The sequence below is a fragment of the Peromyscus maniculatus genome, chromosome 4 (genome assembly GCF_049852395.1).
Source record: "Peromyscus maniculatus bairdii isolate BWxNUB_F1_BW_parent chromosome 4, HU_Pman_BW_mat_3.1, whole genome shotgun sequence".
Classification (NCBI taxonomy): Eukaryota; Metazoa; Chordata; class Mammalia; order Rodentia; family Cricetidae; genus Peromyscus; species Peromyscus maniculatus.
The window spans coordinates 98,183,456-98,207,883 of record NC_134855.1 but is presented as its reverse complement, the minus strand read 5'-3'; the positions used below and the strand labels follow the sequence as shown (position 1 = coordinate 98,207,883).

General features: G+C 43.9%; 2 protein-coding genes across 12 annotated transcripts in view; one reads left to right on the top strand and one right to left on the bottom strand.

Annotated features, from left to right (window-relative positions):
- Positions 1-21,417, top strand: part of Znf106 (zinc finger protein 106) — a 62,933-nt gene extending 41,516 nt beyond the window's left edge. For all 10 annotated transcript variants that reach the window (XM_076570435.1, XM_076570440.1, XM_076570436.1 and 7 more), the window contains 12 exons: positions 1,141-1,906; positions 3,030-3,085; positions 3,463-3,608; positions 5,362-5,496; positions 6,858-6,974; positions 8,344-8,535; positions 8,949-9,011; positions 10,024-10,143; positions 10,671-10,742; positions 12,130-12,201; positions 17,052-17,198; positions 17,682-21,417. In XM_076570435.1, coding sequence (XP_076426550.1) covers positions 1,141-1,906; positions 3,030-3,085; positions 3,463-3,608; positions 5,362-5,496; positions 6,858-6,974; positions 8,344-8,535; positions 8,949-9,011; positions 10,024-10,143; positions 10,671-10,742; positions 12,130-12,201; positions 17,052-17,198; positions 17,682-17,738 — 1,943 coding nt within the window. In that variant the 3' untranslated portion in view covers positions 17,739-21,417. The remainder of the gene's footprint in view (positions 1-1,140; positions 1,907-3,029; positions 3,086-3,462; positions 3,609-5,361; positions 5,497-6,857; positions 6,975-8,343; positions 8,536-8,948; positions 9,012-10,023; positions 10,144-10,670; positions 10,743-12,129; positions 12,202-17,051; positions 17,199-17,681) is intronic.
- Positions 21,418-22,769: 1,352 nt separating this feature from the next.
- Capn3 (calpain 3) overlaps positions 22,770-24,428 on the bottom strand; it is a 48,413-nt gene continuing 46,754 nt past the window's right edge. For both annotated transcript variants that reach the window (XM_042276002.2, XM_042276003.2), the window contains 2 exons: positions 23,584-23,642; positions 22,770-23,243 (listed from right to left, as the gene is read on the bottom strand). In XM_042276002.2, coding sequence (XP_042131936.1) covers positions 23,217-23,243; positions 23,584-23,642 — 86 coding nt within the window. In that variant the 3' untranslated portion in view covers positions 22,770-23,216. The remainder of the gene's footprint in view (positions 23,244-23,583; positions 23,643-24,428) is intronic.

Below are 24,428 nucleotides of genomic sequence, written 5' to 3'. Positions count from 1 at the left end.
GCTTCTGCTCCTGGTGCCCTAGTGCAATGCTCATGTAGATACTGGTATCGAATGTCTGTGTTTATGGGTTGATGTTTAGGTATTTAAAACTACAGTGCCTTAGGGCTGGTGGGATGACTCAGTGAGTAAATGCACTTATCACCAAGCCTGGAAACCCGAGTTTAATCCCCAGGATCCATACTATAGAAAGAGAGAATTGACTTCTACAAATTGTCCTCTGACCTTCACACATGCCCACATACACAAATAAAATACAGCAAAAAATTTAAATTTGTACAATGAATGATGCTGGCTTTTGAAGACATTACTTAATAAAAATTAACTATGGATCTATTATTTTGTTACATATTTCCTATCTTTTTTTGGGGGGAAGGCTGCTGGAGATTGCATGTTAGGCAAGGCCAGTACTACCACTGAACTACAAACATCCTGAGCTGTATTTCAGTCTGTCTTAAACCATAAGTATATGTTTGTTTACATGTAGACTATATAATGGAGAAATCATAGTTTACCGTAATCTGACCTTTACCTGTGGGAGCTGGGAAGTAGGTTCTGTGGATGAAATCACTTACTCTTATAAACAGTGAGGACCCACGTTGTAATCCCAGAACCCTACAGTAAGATGGAACGCTGAAATAGACTCACCAAGTCTGTGTAGCCAGCCTCCAGTACACAGTGCATTGGCAGAAGGAGTAAGAGATTCTCTGTGGGCTGCACAGATGGCTCAGAGGTTAAGAGCACTGACTGCTCTTCCAGAGGTCCTGAGTTCAATTCCCAGCATCCACATGGTGGCTCACAGCCATCTGTAATGAGATCTGGCTCCCTCTTCTGTATACATAATAAATAAATAAATCTTTTAAAAAATATTAAAAAAAAAAAGAGAGAGAGAGAGATTCTCTGCCTCTATGCCAGATAGAACGTGAGAACAGCTCCCAAAAGTTGTCCTCTGACCTTCTCCTAAGTGCCTGGGCACATGTGCACTGGAAGGTAATCCTTGTGTGCGTGCACGCGCGCGCACACACACACAAAGGAAAGCAAAACCTGTGTACCATTAAATATGTGAACGCTCAAAGTAGAAGAAAGATCAGTAGACAGTGCCTGCCTGCAGAAGTTGATTTTCTGTTTGATTTCCTGATTCAGGAGTGGTCAGTGACAGCTGTCCAGTTTACCCAGCCATCCCTGCAATATTAACATCAGAGTCAACAGAAAGTTGCCAGGAGGCTAACCAAGGTCAAAATTTTTCTGTGGAGCAAGGAAATTGCAGAAGCAGAGAAAACTCGCCCTGCTCGCAGTCCCCTGGTCTCCCTGGAAGAAACAGAGGTGAGGAGGCCGCCAGAGGCAGCAGTGGGTCGGAAGCCTGCAGCAGCTCTCTTCTAAGGCCGCCTTTCACTCCCGAGACCCCGGTGGAGAAGGAAACCCACTCTGCAGCTGAGCTGCGGGCCGAGTCCACACTGGCGTCAGCTGAGACCAGAGGGAGCAAGAAGAAGAAGAAACTCCGGAAGAAGAAGACACTGCGGGCCACCCACGTTCCCGAGAATAGTGACACCGAACAGGATGTGTTCACTGCTAAGCCTGCAAGAAAGGTAAAGACCGGAAAGGTAGCTAAAGGGGAGAAAGTCACGACGTCCACCTGGGAAGACAGCAAGACTGGTCAGGAGCAAGGAGCTGTCAGAGATGAGCCAGACAGTGAGTCCTCCCTGGAAGTCCTGGAAATCCCAAATCCCCAGTTAGAAGTGGTTGCCATTGATTCTTCTGAATCTGGAGAAGAGAAACCAGACAGCCCATCGAAAAAAGATAGCTGGAGCTCTGCAGAACAAAACCCAATAGAGACTTCTCGTTCTGGCTGTGATGAAGTTAGCTCTACCAGTGAGCTTGGCACCCGCTACAAGGATGGCGTTCCTGTCAGGTAAGGGTCGTTGTTATCTCTGGTCAGCAGCTTTCACTGTCTTAATCCCACCTTTCGAGAATAAGACCACTACTGCAGTTTAAACCAGATTTGAAGCAAGCTTTACTGGCCAGGTGGATGGGGCTCTGAACAGATCCATACCCAGGTTCCTGGGAAATGGCCCGGAATCAAGTTTGGCAAGGGCTTAAGAAGGAAAACCCGTAATTCATTGCCATTTCCAATTCCAGATCCAATCAGGAGCAAGCATGTATCCTGACGTACTCCAGTCTGTGAACCTTCCGCCCACATGTGACCCAGCACATCCAGTGCAGATGGGTCAAAGAAACTTGTTTAGGGGAGTGAAAAACATGTGACTTGTTATCTCCCATAAACAGGAGCCTCCAGCATTTCAGGAACTATCTGTCCGTGGGCAAGGGGCTTGCAGATCAGAGGCATTTTTGTTTAATGGATCTCTTAGGCATAGTAATTAAAACTTAAAACATGACTTTGTCTCTCACAACTGCTTTTTCATTTACTCTCTCTCTCTCTCTTTTTTTTTTTTTTTTTTTTGGTTTTTTTTTTTTTGGTTTTTTGAGACAGGGTTTCTCTGTGTAGCTTTGCGCCTTTCCTGGAACTCACTTGGTAGCCCAGGCTGGCCTCGAACTCACAGAGATCCACCTGGCTCTGCCTCCCGAGTGCTGGGATTAAAGGCGTGCGCCACCACCGCCCGGCTTTTTTTTGGGTTTTTTTTGGTTTTTTGAGACAGGGTTTCTCTGTGTAGCTTTGGAGCCTGTCCTGGAACTCACTCTGTAGACCAGGCTGGCCTTGAACTCAGAGATCCGCCTGCCTCTGTCTCCTGAGTGCTGGGATTAAAGGTGTGCGCCGCCATGCCCTACTTCATTTACTCTTTTAAGTAGAACTTTAGCATTTATAAATCAAAATTTATGTGAATGAAGTTAGGAATAGGGAAAAATCAAACTTGGGAGTTGGGTTTTTGTTTTGTTTTTGCTTTCTCTTTTGACTGTGTTGTAAATTTCTAAGAAATTTCAGGTGGCAAAATTGATTCTTTGAGTTAGAAAGTTTTTAGTTTTGCTACCTGTCCTGGTCTCCCAGATACCAAGATATTTTTGCTATTATTTTTCAGTGTGGCAGAAACTCAGACGGTGATATCCTCCATAAAAACATCTAAGAATTCTTCAGGTAATTGTTCTGTTTTTTTTAAGTAGCCTCAGGGAAAGGGGTTTTTAGAATACATTTAATCTATTTAAATGTATTCATAGAACAAGAGAGAAAATGAAAATTTAGACCAGACAGTTGCCTGGCTCAGCACCAAGTCTGTAGGTGCTCACGTCTATCTTAGCTGGTTCCATTTTCTGACCTCATTAGTCTTAAGGTTGTCTTGTTTTTTGGTGGAATCTTCCCAATGAAGAACTTAATGACGTTCTGCTTGGGAACTAGGATTTAAGAGAATCTTTTGGTGATTTAATTCAAGTTCTCTAGATGGTTGTGATGGCTTTGACTTAGTATCTTTTCAGACTGTAGCAGACATGTCTCTGAAACCTATTTCTGTTTTCTAGAAGTATCTTCAGAGCCAGGAGATGATGACGAGCCTACAGAAGGGAGCTTTGAAGGACACCAAGCTGCAGTGAATGCAATTCAAATATTCGGAAATTTACTGTATACCTGTTCAGCAGACACAACTGTCCGAGTTTATAATTTGGTGGTAAGAATAATGTGTTGAGTATCTTTGGTTGCAGTCTTTAAAACTCACTTATGTGTCTGTAACATAAATAAAGGGAACATACTGACTTTGCAGGGGGTGTGGGCTGATCCTAGGTACGGTGGATCAACCAATCAGCAGGGGCAACTCTGCCTTCCCCAGTCACATCTCCCTAAAATGTAGTTCTGAGAGGTACCTCTACCGTTTATCTTCCTCCCTCCATTAGAAAAAGAAGTCGTGTGCTTTATTCTCTGAACCAGCATCCTTGGCAAAGGGCATAGGATCACACCAGTAGGTAAGGGTCAGTCAGTCCCCAACCTTGATGTTAGTGATAGGGCCAGATGCTGCTCAGCAAAGGAAGGATGAAATGAGTATTGCAACATATTTGCAGAAGAATTTTTCCCTGGTGATTAATTATGGAGTCCAAGTTCTTACAGAAAGTAACATCTTTCTATGCCTCACCCTCAGCATAACTGAGCACTTTGAAGGTTTCAATTTCTGTCACAGCTAACTTTGTCCTCTGCAATGATAACCAAGACATTTAAGGAACACTTGCAGGACTTCTGAGCCAACACCATGAATGTTACTATAGGCTTGTTTACTATAGGCAAGCAGGCATATAATCTAGGGGCATGAGAAATATCGAAAATGATCCCAGAAAGAAAGCAGTGGTATATGGAAGAATGAGTATATACTCCACAAGAGCAGAGCTGGGTGTGGTGTCATATGCCTGTAATCCCATCACCTGGGAAATAGAGACAGGAGGATCAGGAGCTTAAAGCTAGCCTCTGGTACAAAGGCTTGAAGTGAGTTTAAGCTACATAAGTCTATGTCTCAAAAAAAAAAAAAATCTAGGAAATCAGATCTAATTTTCAAGTTGTGAGATATGTGTATGGATGTGTATATATGTATATTCTAAATAGATCTTGTTATATGCACAGACAGCATGTAAGATCATTTTTACGAAACTATTCCTAAGCCACTAGGACCACTGATAGCACTGACATTTTTTAATTGTTGAGCATTCTCATAAGCTGGTAATCAAATGCATAACTTCTCTGAGCAATTAGCAGCAGTTTGTATTTACTAGGTCCCTTGGTCCATATATTAGAAAACTGGACCTAGGCATTAAGTATAATTCTCTCCTTCCTCATTGTGAATCACCAAAATATTTTTGGTGTGGCTTAGTAATTATATAGTTATGAGTATCTCACTATATGTGACTTTGCTGGGCATTCAGTGAACAACACGTTTACTGAGCACACTTTGTGTACTAACCAGCATATTTGGGGTGAATATAACAATGGACTGGACATGTTTGCAAGTTTTTATTAACAAAAGGCATTGTCTAATTTCTCTATATTAGTTACTTTTCTATTGCTGTGATAAAACACCATGACCAAGGAGTCTTCTAGAATGCAGGGTTCATTTGGGCTTATAGTTCCAGAGGGTTGTGTCCCTTAATGTTGGGAACAGGCTGGCAGCAGAAATGGTGGTAGGCTTAGGAAACTCCCACTCCTTAGGCATGGAGCAGAGAGAATGAACTGGAAATGCCCAGATCTTACACTCTCAAAGCCTGCCCCCTCTGACACACATTGTCCAGTAAGGCTGCACCACTGAAACCTCATCCAAACAGCACCACCGACTGGGGCAGACTGTTCAGATACCCAAGACTGTGGTAGACATTTCTAATGCAAACCACCATACCTTCTAAATCTTGTAAGTAATTATTATCTGACCTATGCTTGATTTTTAGAGTCGGAAGTGTATTGGTGTCTTTGAGGGCCATATTTCCAAAGTGAACTGCCTCCTTGTCACTCACACCTCTGGGAAGAATTCTGTCCTTTACACTGGTTCCAGTGACCACACCATTCGCTGCTATAATGTCAAGGTAGGTGGTTCTAGAGAAATCAAAGTCGTAATATTGAACTATATTTTCTGTCATTCTTCTCATTTGACCTTCTCATTTTGTTTCTGAGCATATTTTAGCAAGCTGACACCATCTTAGATAGAAGGTTCAGCATAAACCATGTTTTCCATTCGTCCATCAGTACCTATTAATTTTACACTGTGACAGTATAAGTTCCCTTGGTCTTCCTCTTAAATATTCTTTCACATCATATGCCAGAATTAATCTTAGTTGCAATATTTCTATTTATTTGTTTGTTTGTTTATTTCCCTTTGTGTGGCTTTGGAGCCTGTCCTGGAACTCACTCTGTAGACCAGGCTGGCCTCAAACTCACAGAGATCCACCTGCCTCTGCCTCCTGAGTGCTGGGACTAAAGGCATGCGCCGCCGCTACCTGGCTAGTTGCAATATTTCTAATTACATTTGTTTACTTACTTTGTGCATGTATGTGCGTGTATCTGTATGCATGTGTGTCATGTCATGTGTGTGGAGGCAGAGAACGACATACGGAGTTTTTTCTCTTTCCATCTTGTGGTTCAAGGGATCAAACTCAGGTCATCAAGCTTGGCTGCAGGAATCTTTGTCTGCTGATCCATCTCACTGGCCCCTGTTAATTTAATTTCTTTAAAAGTTAAATTTTATGAGGTCTATAGAAATAAGTTAGTTGGTAAAATGCTTGCCTTGAAGAAGACCTGAATTCTATCCCCAGAACTCACTTTAAAAAGCTGAGCATAGGGAGGGCCTGTGAAATGGCTCAGTGGAGAAAGGGATTTGCTGCCGAGCTTGATGACCAAAGTTCAGATGATGGGGTCCACGGGGTGGAAGGAAGGAACCTGCTCTGCAAACTGTCCTCTGGCCTCCACACAGGATCTCTGTTTCAGGCTGGCATCAAACTGACAGAACTTGTGGGGCTCCTACTTCTACCTCCCAAATACTGAGAAGCAGGCATGAGCCATCCCACCGTTTACCATGTGCTGGGGATGGATCCCAGGCTCCCTGTCTGCTACACAGATACTCAGCCTACGGAGTCACATCACCAGATGCGACTTTATAATTTCTCTGTGTTCATTTAAAAAAAGCTTAGCACTCAAGTCAGCCCTTTTAAGATTTTATGCTTTTTTAATTAGAAATACCAATATCATTAGACTGTTTTTTGATAGTACTCTCACATCCTGGGATCTTGACCTATATTTTAAAGAAGGAAAACACCTAAGATAGTCTGCTGTGCTTTTCAGCCTCATTTTAAGTGTTTTGAGGAGCAATTATTCACACATTTGCCACTGTCCTCTGTTAGTAATGGATTGTTTGGGGGTCTGGCGGTTTTGTTTTGTTTTGTTTTTTCAGACCCGAGAATGTATGGAACAGTTAAAGCTGGAAGACCGAGTTCTCTGCCTTCATAATCGATGGCGAATCCTCTATGCTGGACTGGCAAACGGCACTGTGGTCACCTTCAACATAAAGGTTAGTGGTTGGAGGAGTAGGCTGAATTTCTCCACCATCTGTAAGCAGAATGAGTTTATATGGTGGGAAATAGCAAGCAGCCCTTCCTTTTTTCTGGTTTGAGGAAACAACAGAACTAGCCTTTATTTAAAAACAGTTAACTTCTAGTTCAAGTGAAATCAATCCTCCATTCTGTCTGCTCAGACTCACATGTGCCAGGACCAAAATGCAGCCATACTAAATTAAACCAGGCCTGAATATTTGGGCCAAATAATGAGTCATAGGTTAAACCTGTCTGTCTCATTTTAAAAGTGACACCATAGAAAATAGATCTGAGTTCCCTGACGGATGACGCCATTGTGTGTTAGAGACTGATTGAGGGTTATGACGATGCCCAGGTCTGTGAGGGGAAGTAAGTCAGGTGTTCTCTAGCACTGTGCAGCCTCATTCTTTCCCAACCAAGGATGAGTTCATTTGGTGAGCAAACGTCACCATCTGCCCTATGCTGGGCCCCAGAGTTTCCTAGTCTCTGTTGCTGTGATAAAATACCCCAACCAAAACGCAACTTGAAAAGAAAGGGCTTATTTGGCTCACAGTTCCAGGGTAGACCGTTACTGCGTAGAAATCAAGGCAAGGACTTGAAGCCGCTAGTTGTATCCATAATCGAGAGCAGAGGAGGTGAAGACAGACAAGCTGTTTGTGTGTTCAGCTCCCTCACTTCACTTACATAGTCAGGCTGGCGCCCTCTTGTGGCCTCCATGGGGACCCGAACACACATGGCGTAGCACCTCCGCACCCAGACACACAAACATACACAAGTAAAATACTCTAAAATTATTTAAGAAAATGGGTAGCTCACAGTAGAGATTTTCTTTGAAATATCATGATATATATATCATGACATTTATATATATATATATATATATATATATGTATGTATATCGTATCTTTTGGAGGACAAAACACAATGGGAAGATAGGCACAGTGATTGATACCTGTAATCTCAACACTAGGAAGGCTGAGGCAGGAGAATTTCTGTGAGTTTGCAAGTAGTCTGGGCTGGCTACATAGTGAGTTCAAGGCTTGGCTGGGCTGTTTAGCAAGACCCTGCCAAAAAAAAAAAAAAGAAAAAGAACTGAAAGAATCTCTAGAAACCACGGCAGAAACTACACTGGAGTCGGTTTGTTATTGGGGCAGGACAGTTGAGTTTGCCCTGCTAGATTAGGGAAGGGAAGTCCCAAGCAGCAAAGAAGGTTGGAGCTGATGTGCCAGGGATTGGAACATCAGGATTTAGGGTGGGCAGTAGCTGTGAGTTTACAACAGTTTTGGTTAGTTGGTTTTGAAGTTTTCTTGCTAGGTTGCTCTTACAGAATGTTGGTTTGTTTTTCAGAACAACAAGCAACAGGAGATCTTTGAATGCCATGGCCCTAGGGCAGTCAGCTGTCTCGCCACAGCCCAGGAAGGTGCCCGAAAACTGCTGGTTGTAGGATCTTATGACTGTACCATTAGTGTCCGTGACGCACGGAACGGACTACTGCTCAGAACCCTGGAGGGCCACAGCAAGACCGTCCTTTGCATGAAGGTGAGCAAATAGATAGATTTGAACGGTATTTCCACTACTGTGTGCTGTGTTCTTAGAATCTTGAAAAGAGTATAGTCAAGGAGATTATGGTCTTCTGTGCTTGGGTCACAAAGTGACCAACCATTTTTAATAACACTAGCAAGGAACAAATGTATTTTATTGTAGTGTGGGCACACTCGAATGCCCTTCTAGGACAGTTAATAGGTTGGTCTGCGTGAACCTTGTGATGTTCTAGCAGGTTCATCACAGTGCCTGGTGATAAGACATGCGTTTCCATTTAGAAAATTTGTCTGAGAAACATTGTTTTATGCACAGTTTATATTCATCTCAAAATAGGATGGAAATTCCCATTTCCTAGTGTGTGTTAAAGTTACTTTGCACAGAAGCTAATTCATTGACTATTTTTCTTTAAGGTGGTGAACGACCTTGTGTTCAGTGGTTCCAGTGACCAGTCGGTCCATGCTCACAATATCCATGTAAGCTGTTCTGGTAAAGTGGAAGGAAGTTTTGAAGGCTTCTCCAGTTCTCTTAATTTTTAAATCTGGCCCATTATCTAGTAAAAAGGAATAATAATAACTCCATATGCATGCATGTGCTCTTGGGTGATTTCAGACCACCTGGAAATTCTAACCTCATCAAAAAATCAGAGAAAGACTCAGTTTATGGAAGGTTTCATTTGAATGCCTCTTTTAAACTTGCAGGCCATGGCTCTCAGAGTGTTTAAAATAGAACAGATAAAAACAGCTGAGAGGCTGCTCTTAGATCTCAGATGTAGCACAAAAGCTCAGTTCCTGCTCTGCAGATGGAGTCCAGTCCATCCTGACTTGTCACTTGGGACCAGTGAAATGATAAAAGTGGGAGTAGAGCTTGGCTGTCATTTCTTACTTCAAATTTATATATTTGTATAGTGCATGTGCATACATAAATCAGATATCTTGGGTATAAATATAAAATTTGTTCCATATACACATAGCCTGAAGATGATTTTGCTTTTAGGTGTCTGAGTTTTGATTGTGACCTGATACATGGGGTGAGGTATAGAGTTTTTCACCTGTGATTGATGTCTGTGCTCTAAAGTGTAGATTTGGGGGCATTTATGACTTTTGGATCAGGGATACTCACACTTCAGAAATATAGGGGCTAGTAAAGGTGCTTACCACAAAACCCTATACATTAAGTTTCATTCCCTGAACCCACATGGTAGAAGAGAACTGACTCTGCCAAGTTGTCCTCTGACCTCCAAAATTTGTGCTATGGCATGTGTACCTATAAAATACGCAGTCAATAAAAGTTAAAGTTGGAGGGTATGTGTAATGTTTTCTGTAAGTAACAAACAGTACTGTGGGAGTGAGAACTTGAGCTGTTAGCATTAGAACAGCTGTATGTGTTTACAGGATCCTCAGAATTTCCCCTTAGAACTTGACAATCATAAAATGTAGCTAGAATACTAAAAGCCAGTCTAGTGATTGTCCCTCTTTTCTGGTGCAGACTGGTGAGCTTGTGCGCATCTATAAAGGTCACAATCATGCAGTGACTGTGGTAAACATCCTGGGGAAAGTGATGGTGACTGCTTGCCTGGACAAGTTTGTTCGAGTCTACGAATTACAGGTAGAATTCGGCCCATGTATTTTGCATGACTGCTTTCAGGAGATTGTCTGACTGGAGTAAGGTCGGATTGGCACCTTCGAATCTACACTTTCGGAAGCCTTATAAAATGTTTAGGTAGCAACCAGGCCAAAGATTGCACTCAGAAACCACTCTGAGATACATGCTCAGCCTCCCAGTTGTCAAAACTAGCATGGTTTTTTAACTGCCTTCCTTTCTCTTTTGGTTGGACGGGGTGGATAGGTGGACAGGGATTGAGACAGGACTGTATAGCCCAAACTGGCCTCCAACTCCCAGTGTAGCCAACGATGTCTCTGAATGCTCGACCCTGCTTCCTTCACCTTCCAAACGTTGAGCTTAGTGTCACCATTGGCAAAACTCAGATGCTTTCTGACGAGTAATCCCCAGCCTCTTAAAACCTGTCCAATTCTCCTTGCAGTTGCTTTGGGTTTGAGACTTTGATTGTAAAGACATTGGTTTCACGTCCTCTGTTGACTTAATTCTGTAACTTTTTTTTTCTTCTGCCTAAGTCCCATGATCGACTGCAAGTTTATGGAGGACACAAAGACATGATTATGTGTATGACCATCCATAAAAGTGTGGTAGGTATTGCTTATTTTGTCAGATGTTTGCCTTTGAATGTGTTTACTTAAAATTCCATATGCTGATAGTAATTGTCAGTGTCTGCTACTAAAAATACTACTAAAAATAGTGTCTACTTTTACTCCTTGTTAAGTGACATCTTACCAACTTGATTGTGATGTGCCCCATTACTGAGTGCCTCACTTCTTATCATAATAGTGGGAAGTAACCCAGCAACATTTGTAACACAAATTGCTAAAGGTCAAGCCAGCCCAAGTTCTTACCACTAGGAAACCCTGAGCCCAAGAGAGCTACTTCCTGTCTATAAGCTATGCCTTATATACCTTTCTGTGCCCTGCCATCTTACTTCCTCTCTCTGCCCAGTTATATCACTTCCTCTTTGCTGCCCAGCTCTATCACTTCCTGTCTGTCTGTACAGACCTCCAGACCTCTATGGTTACCTAGTGCTGGGATTAAAGACATGTGCTACAATGTCTGGCTCTGTTCCCAGTGTGGCCTTGAACTCACAGAGATCTGGATGAATCTCTGTCTCCCCAGTGCTGGGATTAAAGGCGTGTGCTACCATTGCCTGACCTCTATGTTTAATATAGTGACTGACTTTTTCCTTTGATCCCCAGGCAAGCTTTATTTGTTAAAGCACAAATAAAATATCACCACAAACATTGTTGAGCATTCTTTTTTTATGAATAACTAAAATAAGTGCAGTAAAATCTATTACCACTTTTAATGGGAGACATGATTAGATGCTTAGAAAAAAAATGAGCGATGATTTTGCAGACATGCTCTGAACAGGACACAGGAAGCTAAGTCAGAAGATTTGGCCAATGTGGCATTCTTACAGCCAACTCACCTAACCCTGCTTAACTAACTTTCTTTCTTATTTTTTAGACAGGGTTTTACTATGTAGTCTTGGCAGGCTTGGAACTTACTGTGTAGACCAGGCTGTCCTTGAACTTAGAGAGGTCAGCCTGCCTCTTTCTTTCTGCCTCCCAAGTGCTGGCATTAAAGGTGCTACCACACCTGACTCCCTGCTTAACTTAGAGGGTTTTATTTTTAATTGTGAGGTTGAACCAGGATGGATGTTTTCAAGATACTGAGTAGTAAAACCCTTTTTTGCAATGAATACAGGCTCCCAGATGGTTAGCAGTGCTGTCCCAGTACAGAGTAAGTGCCATCCTTTCTGTGAGCCACAGCTCAAGGGGGACCCTCTAAGGGGCACAGTTTCAAGGGGCTCTGACCAGAAGGTCAAGGAATTACTGCCCCGCTTTGGCATCTTGACCCTGGTTTTACATGAGGTTTATATGTTTCTTTATACTTCATGAAGAGTGTTTTTATATTTGTTTCTTTGTGTAAGTTTAGTCTGATACCCTAAACCTCTTTCTCCAGATTTACACTGGTTGTTATGATGGAAGCATCCAGGCTGTGCGGCTGAATCTGATGCAGAATTACCGCTGTTGGGTAAGCAGTACGGCCATCGTCACCAGACTTCAGAGTTGCTCGGTCCTGGGCTGGTTTATAAATCTTCATGATCATCAGTGTAGCATTTGGGTTTTGTGGTCTGCTTTGTGCCTTTTACTGTATGGCAAAGAAGCTTCATTTTGGAAAAATACACAAATGCTTTTTGACTTTTCCACCCCTTTTTTTGTTTTTTTGAGACAGGGTTTCTCTGTATAGTTTTGGTTCCTGTCCTGGATCTCGCTCTGTAGACCAGGCTGGCCTAGAACTCACAGAGATCCACCTGGCTTTGCCTCCCAACTGCTGAGATAAAGTGCCCAGCTCAACTTTTTTTTAAAAATATTTTTATTTTATAATTAATTTAATTTTACATATAAGCCACAGATTCCCCTCTCCTCCCGCTTACCACCCCCCAGCTTTCCCCCCCAATCCACCCCCCATTCCCACCTCCTCCAAGGCAAGGTCTCCCCTGGGGAGTCAGCCCAGCCTGGTAGATTCAGTTGAGGCAGGTCCAGTCCCCTCCTCCCTGCACCAAGGCTGAGCAAAGTGTCTCAGCATAGGCCCTAGGTTTCAGAAAACCAGCTCATGCACCAAGGACAAGTCCCAGTCCCACTGCCTGGGGGCCTCCTAAACAGTTCAGGCTCATCAACTCTCTCATTTATCTAGAGGACCTGGTCTACTTCCATGGAAGCTCCTCACCTATTGGTTCATAGTTCATGCGTTTCCGCTAGTTTGGCTATTTGTCCCTGTGCTTTTTCCAATCATGGTCTTGATATCTGTTGCTCATATAATCCCTCCCTCTCTCTTGTCATTCGGACTACTGGAGCTCCACCTGGGGTTTGGCCGTAGATCTCTGTATCTGCTTCCACCAGTCACTGGATGAGCATTCTCTCATGACAGGGTGTTCGGCCATCCGATCACCAGAGTAGGTCAGCTCAGGCACTCTCTCAACCATTGCCAGTATTCTATAGTGGAGGTATCTTTGTGGATTTCTGGGGACCTCTCTAGCACTCTGCTTCTTCCTATTCCCATGGGATCTTCATTTATCATGGTATCTCTTTCCTTGTTCTCCCACTCTGTCCCTGATCCAGCTGGGACCTCCTGCTCCCCTAAGCTCTCTTTCCCCCGACCCTTGCCCTCCATTACCCTCCTTCATCCCTGGTTTGCTCATGTAGATCTCATCCATTTCTCTGTCGCTGGGTGATCCCTGGGTCTTTCTTAGGATCCTCTTTACTAGGTAGCCTCCCTGGAGTTGTGAGTAGCAGTCTAGTCATCCTTTGCTTTACATCTCGTATCCACTTATGAGTGAGTACATACCATGTTTGTCTTTCTGAGTCTGGGTTACCTCAAAGATTAACTCAAAAAAATCAGTAGCCCTCCTATATACAAATGACAAACGGGCTGAGAAGGAAACCAGAGAAACATCACCCTTTACAATAGCCACAAATGATATAAAATAACGGGGTAACTCTAACTAAGCAAGCGAAGGACCTGTATGAAAAGAACTTTAAGTCCCTGAAGAAAGAAATTGAAGAAGACGTTAGAAAATGGAAAGATCTCCCATGCTCATGGATAGGTAGGATTAACATAGTAAAAATGACAATCTTACCAAAAGCAGTCTACAGATTCAGTGTAATCCCCATCAAAATCCCAACACAATTCTTCACAGACCTGGAAAGAACAATACTCAACTTCATATGGAAAAACAAAAAACCCAGGATAGCCAAAAGAATTCTGTACAATAAAACAACCTCTGGAGGCATCACGATTCCTGACTTCAAGCTCTACTATAGAGCTACAATAATAAAAACAGCTTGGTACTGGCATAAAAACTGACATGTGGACCAATTGAATCGAATTAAAGACCTTGACATTAATCCACACACATTATGAACATAGATTTTCGACAAAGAAGCCAAAGCTGTACAATGGAAAAAAAGAAAGCATCTTCAACAAATGGTGCTGGCATAACTGGATGTCAACATGTAGAAGACTACAAATAGATCCATATCTGTCACCGTGCACAATACTTAAGTCCAAGTAGATTAAGGACCTCAACATAAATCCAGTTACTCTGAACCTGACTGATTGAAGAGAAAGTAGGAAGTAGTCTTTTTTTTTTTTTTTTTTTAAGATTTATTTATTTATTATATATACAGTGTTCTGTCTGCATGTATGCCTGTGGGCCAGAAAAGGGCACCAGATCTCATAGATGGTTGTGAGCCACCATGTAGTTGCTGGGAATTGAAATCAGGACTTCTGGAAGATTAGCTAGTACTCTTAACTGCTAAGCCATCTCTCCAGCCTGCTTTTTGTCTTCTTTATTGAAAAATCAGATTTGATAAGAGATCTGTGAATAGTGGCTTCTCACTTTATCTCCTAGGTGTTGGTTTTGTTTCGAGGAGTTTGTGTGGGTGAGATTTTGTTTTGTCTTGTTTGCAGTACCGAAGTTTTAAACCTCACATGTGATAGGCCAGTCCTTGCCCCAGAAGTCTCTCCCCTCCTAGGTGGTCTGTTTGTTGCTAAATCAGTAAATAGTGTGCTTGCTGTTATAGCCTCTCCACTTTGCACTCCCCTTCTCAAGTGTTATAAGTATTTATTACTCTTTGGATTCTGTACTCTTCGTTCTTTTCTCTTTTGGGGGACCCAGCTCCCAAATAAATCAGTCTTATTCTTAATTTATGAATGTCTGGCCTTAGCTTGGCTTGTTTCTTGCCAGCTTTTTTAAAATTATGTCATCTACCTTTTGCCTCTGAGCTTTTACCTTTCTCTATTTCTTTATATCTTTTTTTTCCTTCTTAATCGGTGTCTAGCTGGGTGGCCGGCTCCTTCTTTTCTCACTCCTTCATCTCTCTTTTTATCCTTCTATTTATTCTCTCTGCCTGCCAGCCTCGCCTGTACTTTCTCCTGCCTTGCTATTGGCTGTTCAGCTCTTTATTAGACCAGTCGGGTGTTTTTTAAGACAAGTAGTGTAACACAGCTTCACAGAGTTAAACAAATGCAGCGTAAAAGAATACAACACATCTTTGCATCATTAAAACAAATGTTCCACAGCATAAACAAATATAACACATCTTAAAATAATATTCTACGCCAGGTGGTGGTGGCACACACCTTTAATCCAAGCACTTGGGAGGCAGAGGCAGGCGGATCTCTCTGAGTTCATGGCCAGCCAGGTCTACAAAGTGAGTTCCAGGACAGGCTCCAAATGCTACACAGAGAAACCCTGTCTTGAAAAAAGCCAAAAGAAAATCATAATCATAATAATATTCTACAACAATTTATGGCTTTATGGTTTCTGATAAATGAAGAAAAACTTAGAATTTTAAATTTGTAATTTTAACTTAGCCCACTGGGCTAAATGTGTGCTTTTCTTAAAATATGGAAACTAATAATTAGCCCACAAAACTTAAGCACCATCCCTGTAGGCCTTGTTTTCAGTTGGCTCTATTACTGGGAGTGACCCGTGGAAGTTAGGGGCACTAGGTTTCTTTTCCCCCCAAACCCTGACCTCCTTATTAGAATTAATGGAATGTTGGATGCTTTTTCAAGTTTGATTCTAGGTTTGTCTGTAGCCTAATTACTTTTCAGCTCTGGTATATATCACTGTCTTTGCTTGTCATTATTCTCAGGGAAGGTAATCAAAATAGAGGACTAGACCTATAACACAAAGGTAGTTGAAATAATCTGACTGGGGAAAAAAACCTCAGATTTCCATTGCTATTTAGTAATGAACATCCGAGAGGGAGGGGCTTTCAAGGTCCCATCCCTCTCTGAGGATCTAATGGCAGTGACTGACTGCTAGGAGAAAGAGATTCTTTCTTTGGTGTAGCCACTGGTGCGGTGGCTCTACCACATGGTTGTATAGATAACCTCTGCCAGTACTTCTGTAAGCAGCCTTAATGAAGCTCATTGGGTCAGTTTTGAGAAGGAGGAAGGAGGGAGACTGGTTGAGAAACCAGCAGGATTGGAGGACACAGGAGAGTGTGAGGAGATGATCAGATCTATGGGTGAGAATGACATAATAAAACCCTCTGTGCATAATTAATACCTGCTAACTAAAACTTAAGTGACATCCTGGAACTGGCAGGCATAACGTTCATTACAAGGCTGCAGGTTTAGAAGCAAGAACAGAAGCTTTGTGCTTTATGAGTAATACATGAGATTGAGGCGCCTGTTTATGGAAAGCTACGTTTTATTTTAAGTGGGTAAATAAAAGATTGTGATTCAAGCAATAGAAGGTGTGAGTTTTAGAAGTCAGACTTCCACAGCAGGTAGTTGTTTGCTTTGAGACAGGTCTCATGTAGCCCACACTGGCTGACTTCCCACCCACCATGTAGCCAAAGCTGGTCTTGAACTCCTGAGCCTCCAGCTCCTGCCTCCCGAGTACTGGAATTGCAGGTGGGCCCCACTAGTCACAGCTTCTGCCGCTTTGTGGTTGAATTTCATGGTTCTTAGAGTTGTTAAATATATTCCTTTCAATGTTATGGGAAAGCTGCTTGCCTTTGAGGAAAAAAATGGATTACAAGCCTACAAAACAAGTTCCAGGACAGCCAGAACTGTTAAACAGGGAAATCCTGTCTCAAAAAAAAAAAAAAGGATTATGAAATCAATGTAGCAAATTTTATTTTATGATACAAAATAAAGGACATGCTCTTGCTGGGCATAGTGGGACATCATTTAATCTCCACACAGGCAGCTAGATTCTGAGAGTTCAAAGCCAGCCTGATCTACCTAGCAAATTTAGGCCAGCCAGAGCTACGTAGTGAGAGGGGAAGAAGTTGTTTGTGTGTGCACACGTGTATATGTGTTTACTGTGCTCCTCTTCATGGACCCCTCATCCTTTCTTACAGTGGCATGGCTGCACTCTGATATTTGGTGTTGTGGATCACTTGAAACAACATTTGCTGACTGACCACACTAATCCGAACTTTCAGACGCTGAAATGTCGCTGGAAGAACTGTGATGCTTTTTTCACAGCTAGGAAAGGATCCAAGCAGGTATTATGGGATTGGATCAGCCTGGGCTTAGCAGATACCTTAGAGCAGTGGTTCTCCACCTTCCTAATGCTGCGATCCTTTAATACAGTTCCTCATGGTGTGGTGACCCCCAACCATAAACTTATTTTCGTTGCTACTTCATAACTGGAATTTTGCTACTGTTATAAATCATAATGTAAATATCTGATGTGTGACCTCTGTAAAAGGATTGTTGGACCCCAAAGGGGTCTTGACCCATAGGTTGAGAACCATTGACTTAGAGCAAAGCCCAACAAAGCCAGTTTGCTTTTTAAGGTGTTCAGGATTGCAATAAATAGGGAAGGGCTGGGAATTCTTTTTATTACTCAGGAATTTGGGACAGTTTCCTGTGGGTTAGCTGATGCCACCGCCCCTAACGTCTGCACAACCCAGTTCTGTCCCTCACTTTAATTTTCCTGCCCTGCGACCTGTTTGTTTCTAACAGCCCTCTCCTTCTCCCCCTAGGACGTTGCAGGACATATTGAGCGGCATGCTGAAGATGACAGCAAAATGGATTCGTGAAGTGTTTTGCCTCCCATGTTGGGAAGTCATTTGTAAACTATTTTCACATTGGCCCCTCAGACAGGCCACTCTGTCCCTCTCCAGTGAAGCTGGGAAGGAGAAAGTGGTTCAGAGCCAGACCTACCACTAGCAAAGTCTGGGCAGTCTGTGGGGTGATAGGTTACATACAAGTCAAGTCTGTGCTGGAGCGTGTAAGGGTGACATTAGGTGGATTCTAAAGAACCGTACCATACTCTTCTGGGAGAGATGACATACAGAGATTTATGCTACTAGACTATAGGTGTTTATTAAAGATTCAGATATTAATTGGTTACCCAGTTTGATCCTAATCATACACATATTTTATTGATTCAGTTTGTCATTTCTGCTTTATGTCTTATGATGGCTTATGATAGGTTTTTCAGGATCGGTTTTAGTTCCTCCTTTTGAAATAACTGGGTATTTAAATTTGAAGCAAATCTTTTTCTTTTTTTAATAATTATGTGCAGTGTTTCACTATGAAGTGCTCTGTAGATGGATAAAGCTGGCTGTAGGTACAAAAGGAAACGTGGTAGAGGCCTGAGAACCAGCCAGCTGCTCTGCTTGCTGTAGTTTAGACTTCAGACAAGTCCACGACGACCAGTCCCTAAAGAGCGTTCACCAGTAAACTGCTCCAGAGTGCGCAGAGTGGTGCCTCCCCTCCCCTCCCCTCTGCGCTCACTGGCTGCTTGAACTGAAGGCGACCTTTATCCTCTCTCCATCTTCTGGCTCTCAGAGCCTTGGCGCCTTTTGGGTTGCCCCATTACCAGCCCCCGTCTCTTATTGTCTTGCTGTGCCTAGAGCAATGTTCAGGGAGCCACGGGGCTCTCAGCCTACTGGCAGCACCCTAGATAGGGGAGCTGGGGTGAGCATCTGGATTCAGCTGACAGGACATCAAACAGGCCTTCCGAGACATCACTTCTGGAGCAGCGTCTGCCTTCACATTCATGCCAGCTAAGGAGGTGGAGTGTGGTGATGGAGAGGCAGACACTGGCAGTGCCCATGTCACATGCCTTAGCAGGATTGCTCTGTGCCTGAGTTTTCTCAAGACTTGTATGTAAAATTAAGCAAGTGTTACTTCCTAATATTTTGTTTCTGAGTTCTCAAAACTCAGGTTCTTCAGAGGGAGAGGACTCTCATGGCACATACCCTAGCTTCAGGATGCAATGCTTTCTGGTACTAGGATTGCAGACTCTGTTTTTGTACCTGGCCTGATCAGACCTCCTCATATGCTCTAGGGCAGGGTAACTCCACCAGGGATTGATGGATAGGCTTCCAGCCCGTCTGTGAGTCCTCTGAAACTGCACAAAAGACTAAGTATGTCTTTTTTGTTTTCCCCTAGGAATGAGTCCAGTAGTTCTTACTGGATCCAGAAAACGTTAAGAACAAATCTAGGGGCTAATACTAGCTCATGAGTGACCCATAAATGAGGGGCTGTTCACATGTGGCCTATTGTGTAGGAAAACTTTTGTTAACCACATGGCTTAGATGTGAAGAGAACCATTGTATGATGCTGAGATTTTATTGACAAAGCATTTATGCTATTTCTGTGTAAGATGGAAAACCTTTCCGACCTCTCACCTCCATTTTCTGTAAGGGTGACCAGAGGAGCCACACTTCTGTGGGTCTGGGAAGTGATTTCTTAGGAAAGTTCACTTGGGTTTATTGCTCATCCTGCATTATTCTTTGAGCTACAGCATCTCGAGTTTCCACATTGGCGGGGCAGTGTGCTGAGGAAGCACAGGTTCCCCGTTCACCCAAGGGAATCAGGAAGGGAGGAGAGTGGTGGGGCCATGTGCATCAGGAAGAGTGTAAGGTGCTGACCAGTGGTGAGGAATGCTTGAGGGCCGACGGGCTTGCAGCCCGACACGATTGGTAGGAACTGTGGTCTGAGTTCCCCCTGGTACCATTGTGTGCACGCATCTGCCCGCTTACCCGAGTGTGGGGGGCACTTGCACCGGCGATTCCTCATTTCGCAGGGCTTTCTTTGAAGCAGTGTGGTGACTTCAAGAACAGGTGGAATTGTTTGGGGCATCAGATCTCTGTTCTCCAGGTTGAGCGGTCTAGGGTTGCCCTGAGAATGAAGAGCCCTGGTTTCTTGGCTCCTCAGCAGTGGCTGCCTGTGGAGACAGACTGTGACTGCTTCTTAAGTTGTTCATTATGTTGGTCATTCATGATCAGCCTCCAGTTCCCCTCAGAAGGGGCAGCTCGGGTCTGTGCTGACTTTTGTTGGGTAATTTGAAGGAGAAGGAAAGTGACTAATAAATAACCTCCAAAACCCAAGACATTTCTAAGGAGTACTTGCAGGTCTTTTTTATTTTCAAATTCTTCTCTTTTTTTTTTTTTTTTTTTTGGTTTTTCGAGACAGGGTTTCTCTATGTAGCTTTGCGCCTTTCCTGGAACTTACTTGGTAGCCCAGGCTGGCCTCGAACTCATAGAGATCCGTCTGCCTCTGCCTCCCAAGTGCTGGGATTAAAGGCGTGCGACACCACCGCCTGGCCTTTATTTTCAAATTCTTGATGCCTAGTCCAGCAGCTCAAAGCAAAGAAAATCTTAAAAAATCCTTTTGTGTTTATAATAACGGTTCTAATAAAATAACCAGCCACTTTCAATTTTTTTTTTTTTTTTTTTTTTTTTAAGTTTTCACTTAGGTTCAAAACACATTTTGGCATACTTTGCTCAACTGTAAACAATGCAAATAAAAAAATGGCAGAATGTGTCCTGACATCACTGAAGTCCGAGGAGCCGCTGTTTAACACTGCTCTTATTGCTCTTGTCGGGAAGGCGTTTATTTGGGAGAGTTAGCCGTTGGAAATTCGAATTCCTGGACTACAGTGAATCCAGGCCAGTACTTTTAGGATTGAAGTGATTGTTGCCAACAAAGGTTTTTTGGTTTTTTTGTTTTGTTTTGTTTTGTTTTCTGGTAGATTTATGTATGGGACAATTTCAGTGCATGGGCATGTGGCTGAGTTGCTGGGTGTAGGTCACACAAGAATAACACAGTATTATTTTATGGAAGAGAATTCATTGGGAAGGAAATTGAAGAATATTGTGAAGTAAGGTTTGAACAACACCTACCTTGTGGTTTGGTTAAATAGCTGCGATTTGCATATGCTTACTTAGCAAATTTGTTCCTGTTGCTTGAAGGAGAGTTCTAGAATTACTGTACGGCTGTACGTGGCATACTTAAGTGGTGGCTTCATCTCTGTCCTGTCACTGAGAACCTTGGGTTTCAGGGAGGTGGCCTGATAGGCAGGAAAGGAGGAAGCTGTGGTGGGGGTGTGTTGGGTCACACTTCCATGTGCAGATGTGTGTGAAACCTTGTGTAAATTAATCTACCATTTACCATACAACAACCGTGTCTTCACCTCCAACCCAAGGACATGGCCCAGGCCAGCCCAGAAGCAGCCCAGTGCTGGCAGAGGGTGGCGAAGGAAACGCTGTGGGGGGAGTAGATGCCCAGAGCTGCCCAGCACCTTGGTTTCTTACTCTATTTCAATACTAAATATGGCTCAGAAGAAATGTCAGGTGACATTTGACTGCAAAATTATTTCTAAACAGCCTTCTTACATTTTGGTATAAAAGCTGTGAAATTCATAACTTTGTAAGCGAGATATAAAGCAAATACAAGAAGAAAATAAAGTACTTTGACTAAGTGTTACTTTGTGTTTTCATGATCAGCCTTTTCCATTTGGGCATAAAGAACAAGACAGTGGGCAGGAAACATGGTGCTTGTATCTGTGCCACAGACCCATCCAAGGTCTAGATTAAACTCAGGGTCAGGGGTTGTTTTAATGTCAGATAGGCCAGTGAGCAGAGGAGCTAGGATGAAAAAAAAATCACTTCTCTCCTGTAGTAATGGCCCATCGTGTTACCCATTTATTTGACTTAAAATTAGTTTATTTCACACATACAGTGTACTTTGATCACCGCCCCCATTCATCTCCTTCTACTGCCCCTATGTGTTCCACACCAGCGATCCTGAGCTCAAGAACTAGCAGTAGTGAGGCTAAAGGGCTGGCTCCGGGGTTCAGAGCACTGGCTGCTCTTCCAGAGGACCTGGCTGTGGTTCCCAGCGCCCACATGGCTCTCACAGCCATCTCTAGCTCCCAGTCCTAGGGAACCTGGTGCCCTCTTCTGACCCTACAGACACCAGGCAGATGTGAGGTGCTCACACATGAAAGTGGCAAAGCACTGGTGCACATAAACCAAGATTACAATAAGAAGAGGAACAGTCGGAGGAGGCGTGGTTTCAGTGGGACTCAAGCCTTTGATTCTGTATGTTTTCCCCATCATTTTATCCTGGTACGGGAGCTCTTCTCCATTTATACACTAGCCAGACACATCCCTTCCAATACTGGACAGTCAGGTATATCCGTAGACCAAACAGGGTTTTCTTGGTGTTGTGTAAATGTGTGCAGGTGTGGAGGTCAGACTGACTTTGGGTGTTTTCCGCTCTCTCCCTTTGTGTGCATGTGGTGTGTGCACACTTGTGGAGGCTGGGTTGATACTGTCTTCCTGGATCACTCCACAAGCCCAGGTCTCTTTAACCCAGAGCCTGCCAAGCCACCTAGTCTAGCTGATCAGTTTGTGCCAGGGATCCTTTGTCTCTCTTGGGATGGGATTACAGGTGGGTGATCACTCCAACAGGCATTTACATTTATGTGGGTGCTGGGGATCCAGACTCGGCATTTTTACCCAGTGAGCCATCGCCCCAGTCTTTCTACCTTATTTTTTGAGACAGGTTCTCACCAAACATTGTCCCTTTGGCTAGACTAGCTGGCCAGAAAGCCTGTAGAGTTCCTGTCTTTGCTCTGCAGTACTGAAGTTAGAGGTGTGAGCTACCATGCTTGGCTTTTAGGGATCCATCCTGGGGTCCTCATGCTTGAATACCCCTTGTACCCACTGAACCATCTCCCTAGCCCCAAACTAGGTCTTTATGGAGGTGATATATGAAAGTATGGCTGAAAGACAGTCGTGCTGTGGCTGAGAAATGTTAATAAAACAATGGAATCAGCCACACATGTGCCTTTATTTAACTTTTTTTCAGAATGCAGCCAAATTTTTGTCATATCTCCAAGCATCAGCCCTGTTTACCCCAGAGTTAACCCATCCTAAAACTGGCAGAACTGAGTGCAGACTTGGCGACTGGGTTCCTGTATGAGTGAGTACCACTAGCTGGTGCTGTGGACAGCCCAATGCAAGCTAAGTGGGCAACTCAGAATCAGCAGACCACCCAGTGAAGCTGCAGCTGGCTCAGGCAGACACTAGCCTTCCGGTGACAAAGAGAGTTCTCCCAAGCACCAGGCTGGGCACCGAGATTGGGGGCAAAGTGGAGAAGGAACAAGGCCAGAAGCCCCCTAGGTTTTGTGGAGGTGCGGCCGCTGGATTCTTGGTGGTACATGGCTCTAGCTGGGTTGGGTTGGAGTCTTGGTTGATCTTGCACGTGGCCTGTCTGGTTCAGGCATACATGGTAAGCTGCAGCCACTGAAAGAGGAAGCCCGCGATCAGTACAGAAGCATGCAAAGAGGCCCGTCAGCCCTAGGATCTCTTGCATTGGGAAGGAGATAAGGGGGCAAGGGAAGGTTCTTAAAAAGAGCAAACAGCTCCTTTTTCCTGGGTCTTTTCTAGGAAAGTGTTTTCTGGCAGTGCAACTTGGGGGGCTCTCAAGGTACCCCCCCTCCATTGATCTCCCCAGGAACCACAGTCTTCATTAGGCTCCCTTTCGAGTGCCTGTCCTGGGAGTGAGGAACACTGGCTCCAGTCTGCCTCGCTGACCTCCCCTTGCGTTGGATGGTGCGGAGGACGTGCTGTTTGTTATGCTTACCTCGAGAACGTTCAGTTTGATGATGCCATCTCCGTCCTTGTCGAATGCGTTAAAAGCTCCTGTGTGAAAGAAAGCATAGGCCAGTCGCTCCCTCCGCCACCGCTGTTTGCACCCTCCTAGGGCTTTGGCTCAGTTTGCTCGTGTTTGCTTTTTAAAGGATTTATCATTGTGTGTGCATGTGGGCACATACCACAGAACACATGGAGAGCTTGGAGGGCAACTCTGGAATTGGTTCTTTCCTTCTGCCTCCTGGGTTTCGGCCATTGAACTCAGGCCATCAGACACATGCAGCGGAGTCATCTTGCCAGCCCTTGTCTTACTGAACTAAAGTCTATTCTCCTACCTCTAGTCCCTGCTGGATCACAAGTGAGCATGAACTGAGTGCTCAGATCTATAATTAGGAAGCCCCTGTGCTGAGTGCTGTCCTTCCACACAAATCAATGCGGAACATAACCCCCATCTCTCCCTTTGCCATCCTTTCCTTGGCCTACGGAGACTCATGGCTGATATGCAGCCTCGGTGTAGGAGACTGGGCAATTGGCAGGCTGAGCTCTTACTGCCAGAGCTGTGCCATGGGGAAAGGGGTTGAGAGAGCTGAAGGGTAGCCAGCCCCTCACTCTCTGTGGTGGTTTGGATGGAAATGGCCCCATAGGCCCATAGGGAGTGGCACTATTAGGAGGTGTGGCCTTGTTGGAAGACATGTCACTGGGGGTGGGCTTTAAGGTCATGTTCAAGCCAGGCCCAGTGTCACTCTCTCTTCCTGCTGCCTGCTGATCCTGATGTAGAACTCCCAGCTACCTCTCCAGCACCATGTCTGCCTGCATGCTGCCATGATTCCTGCCATG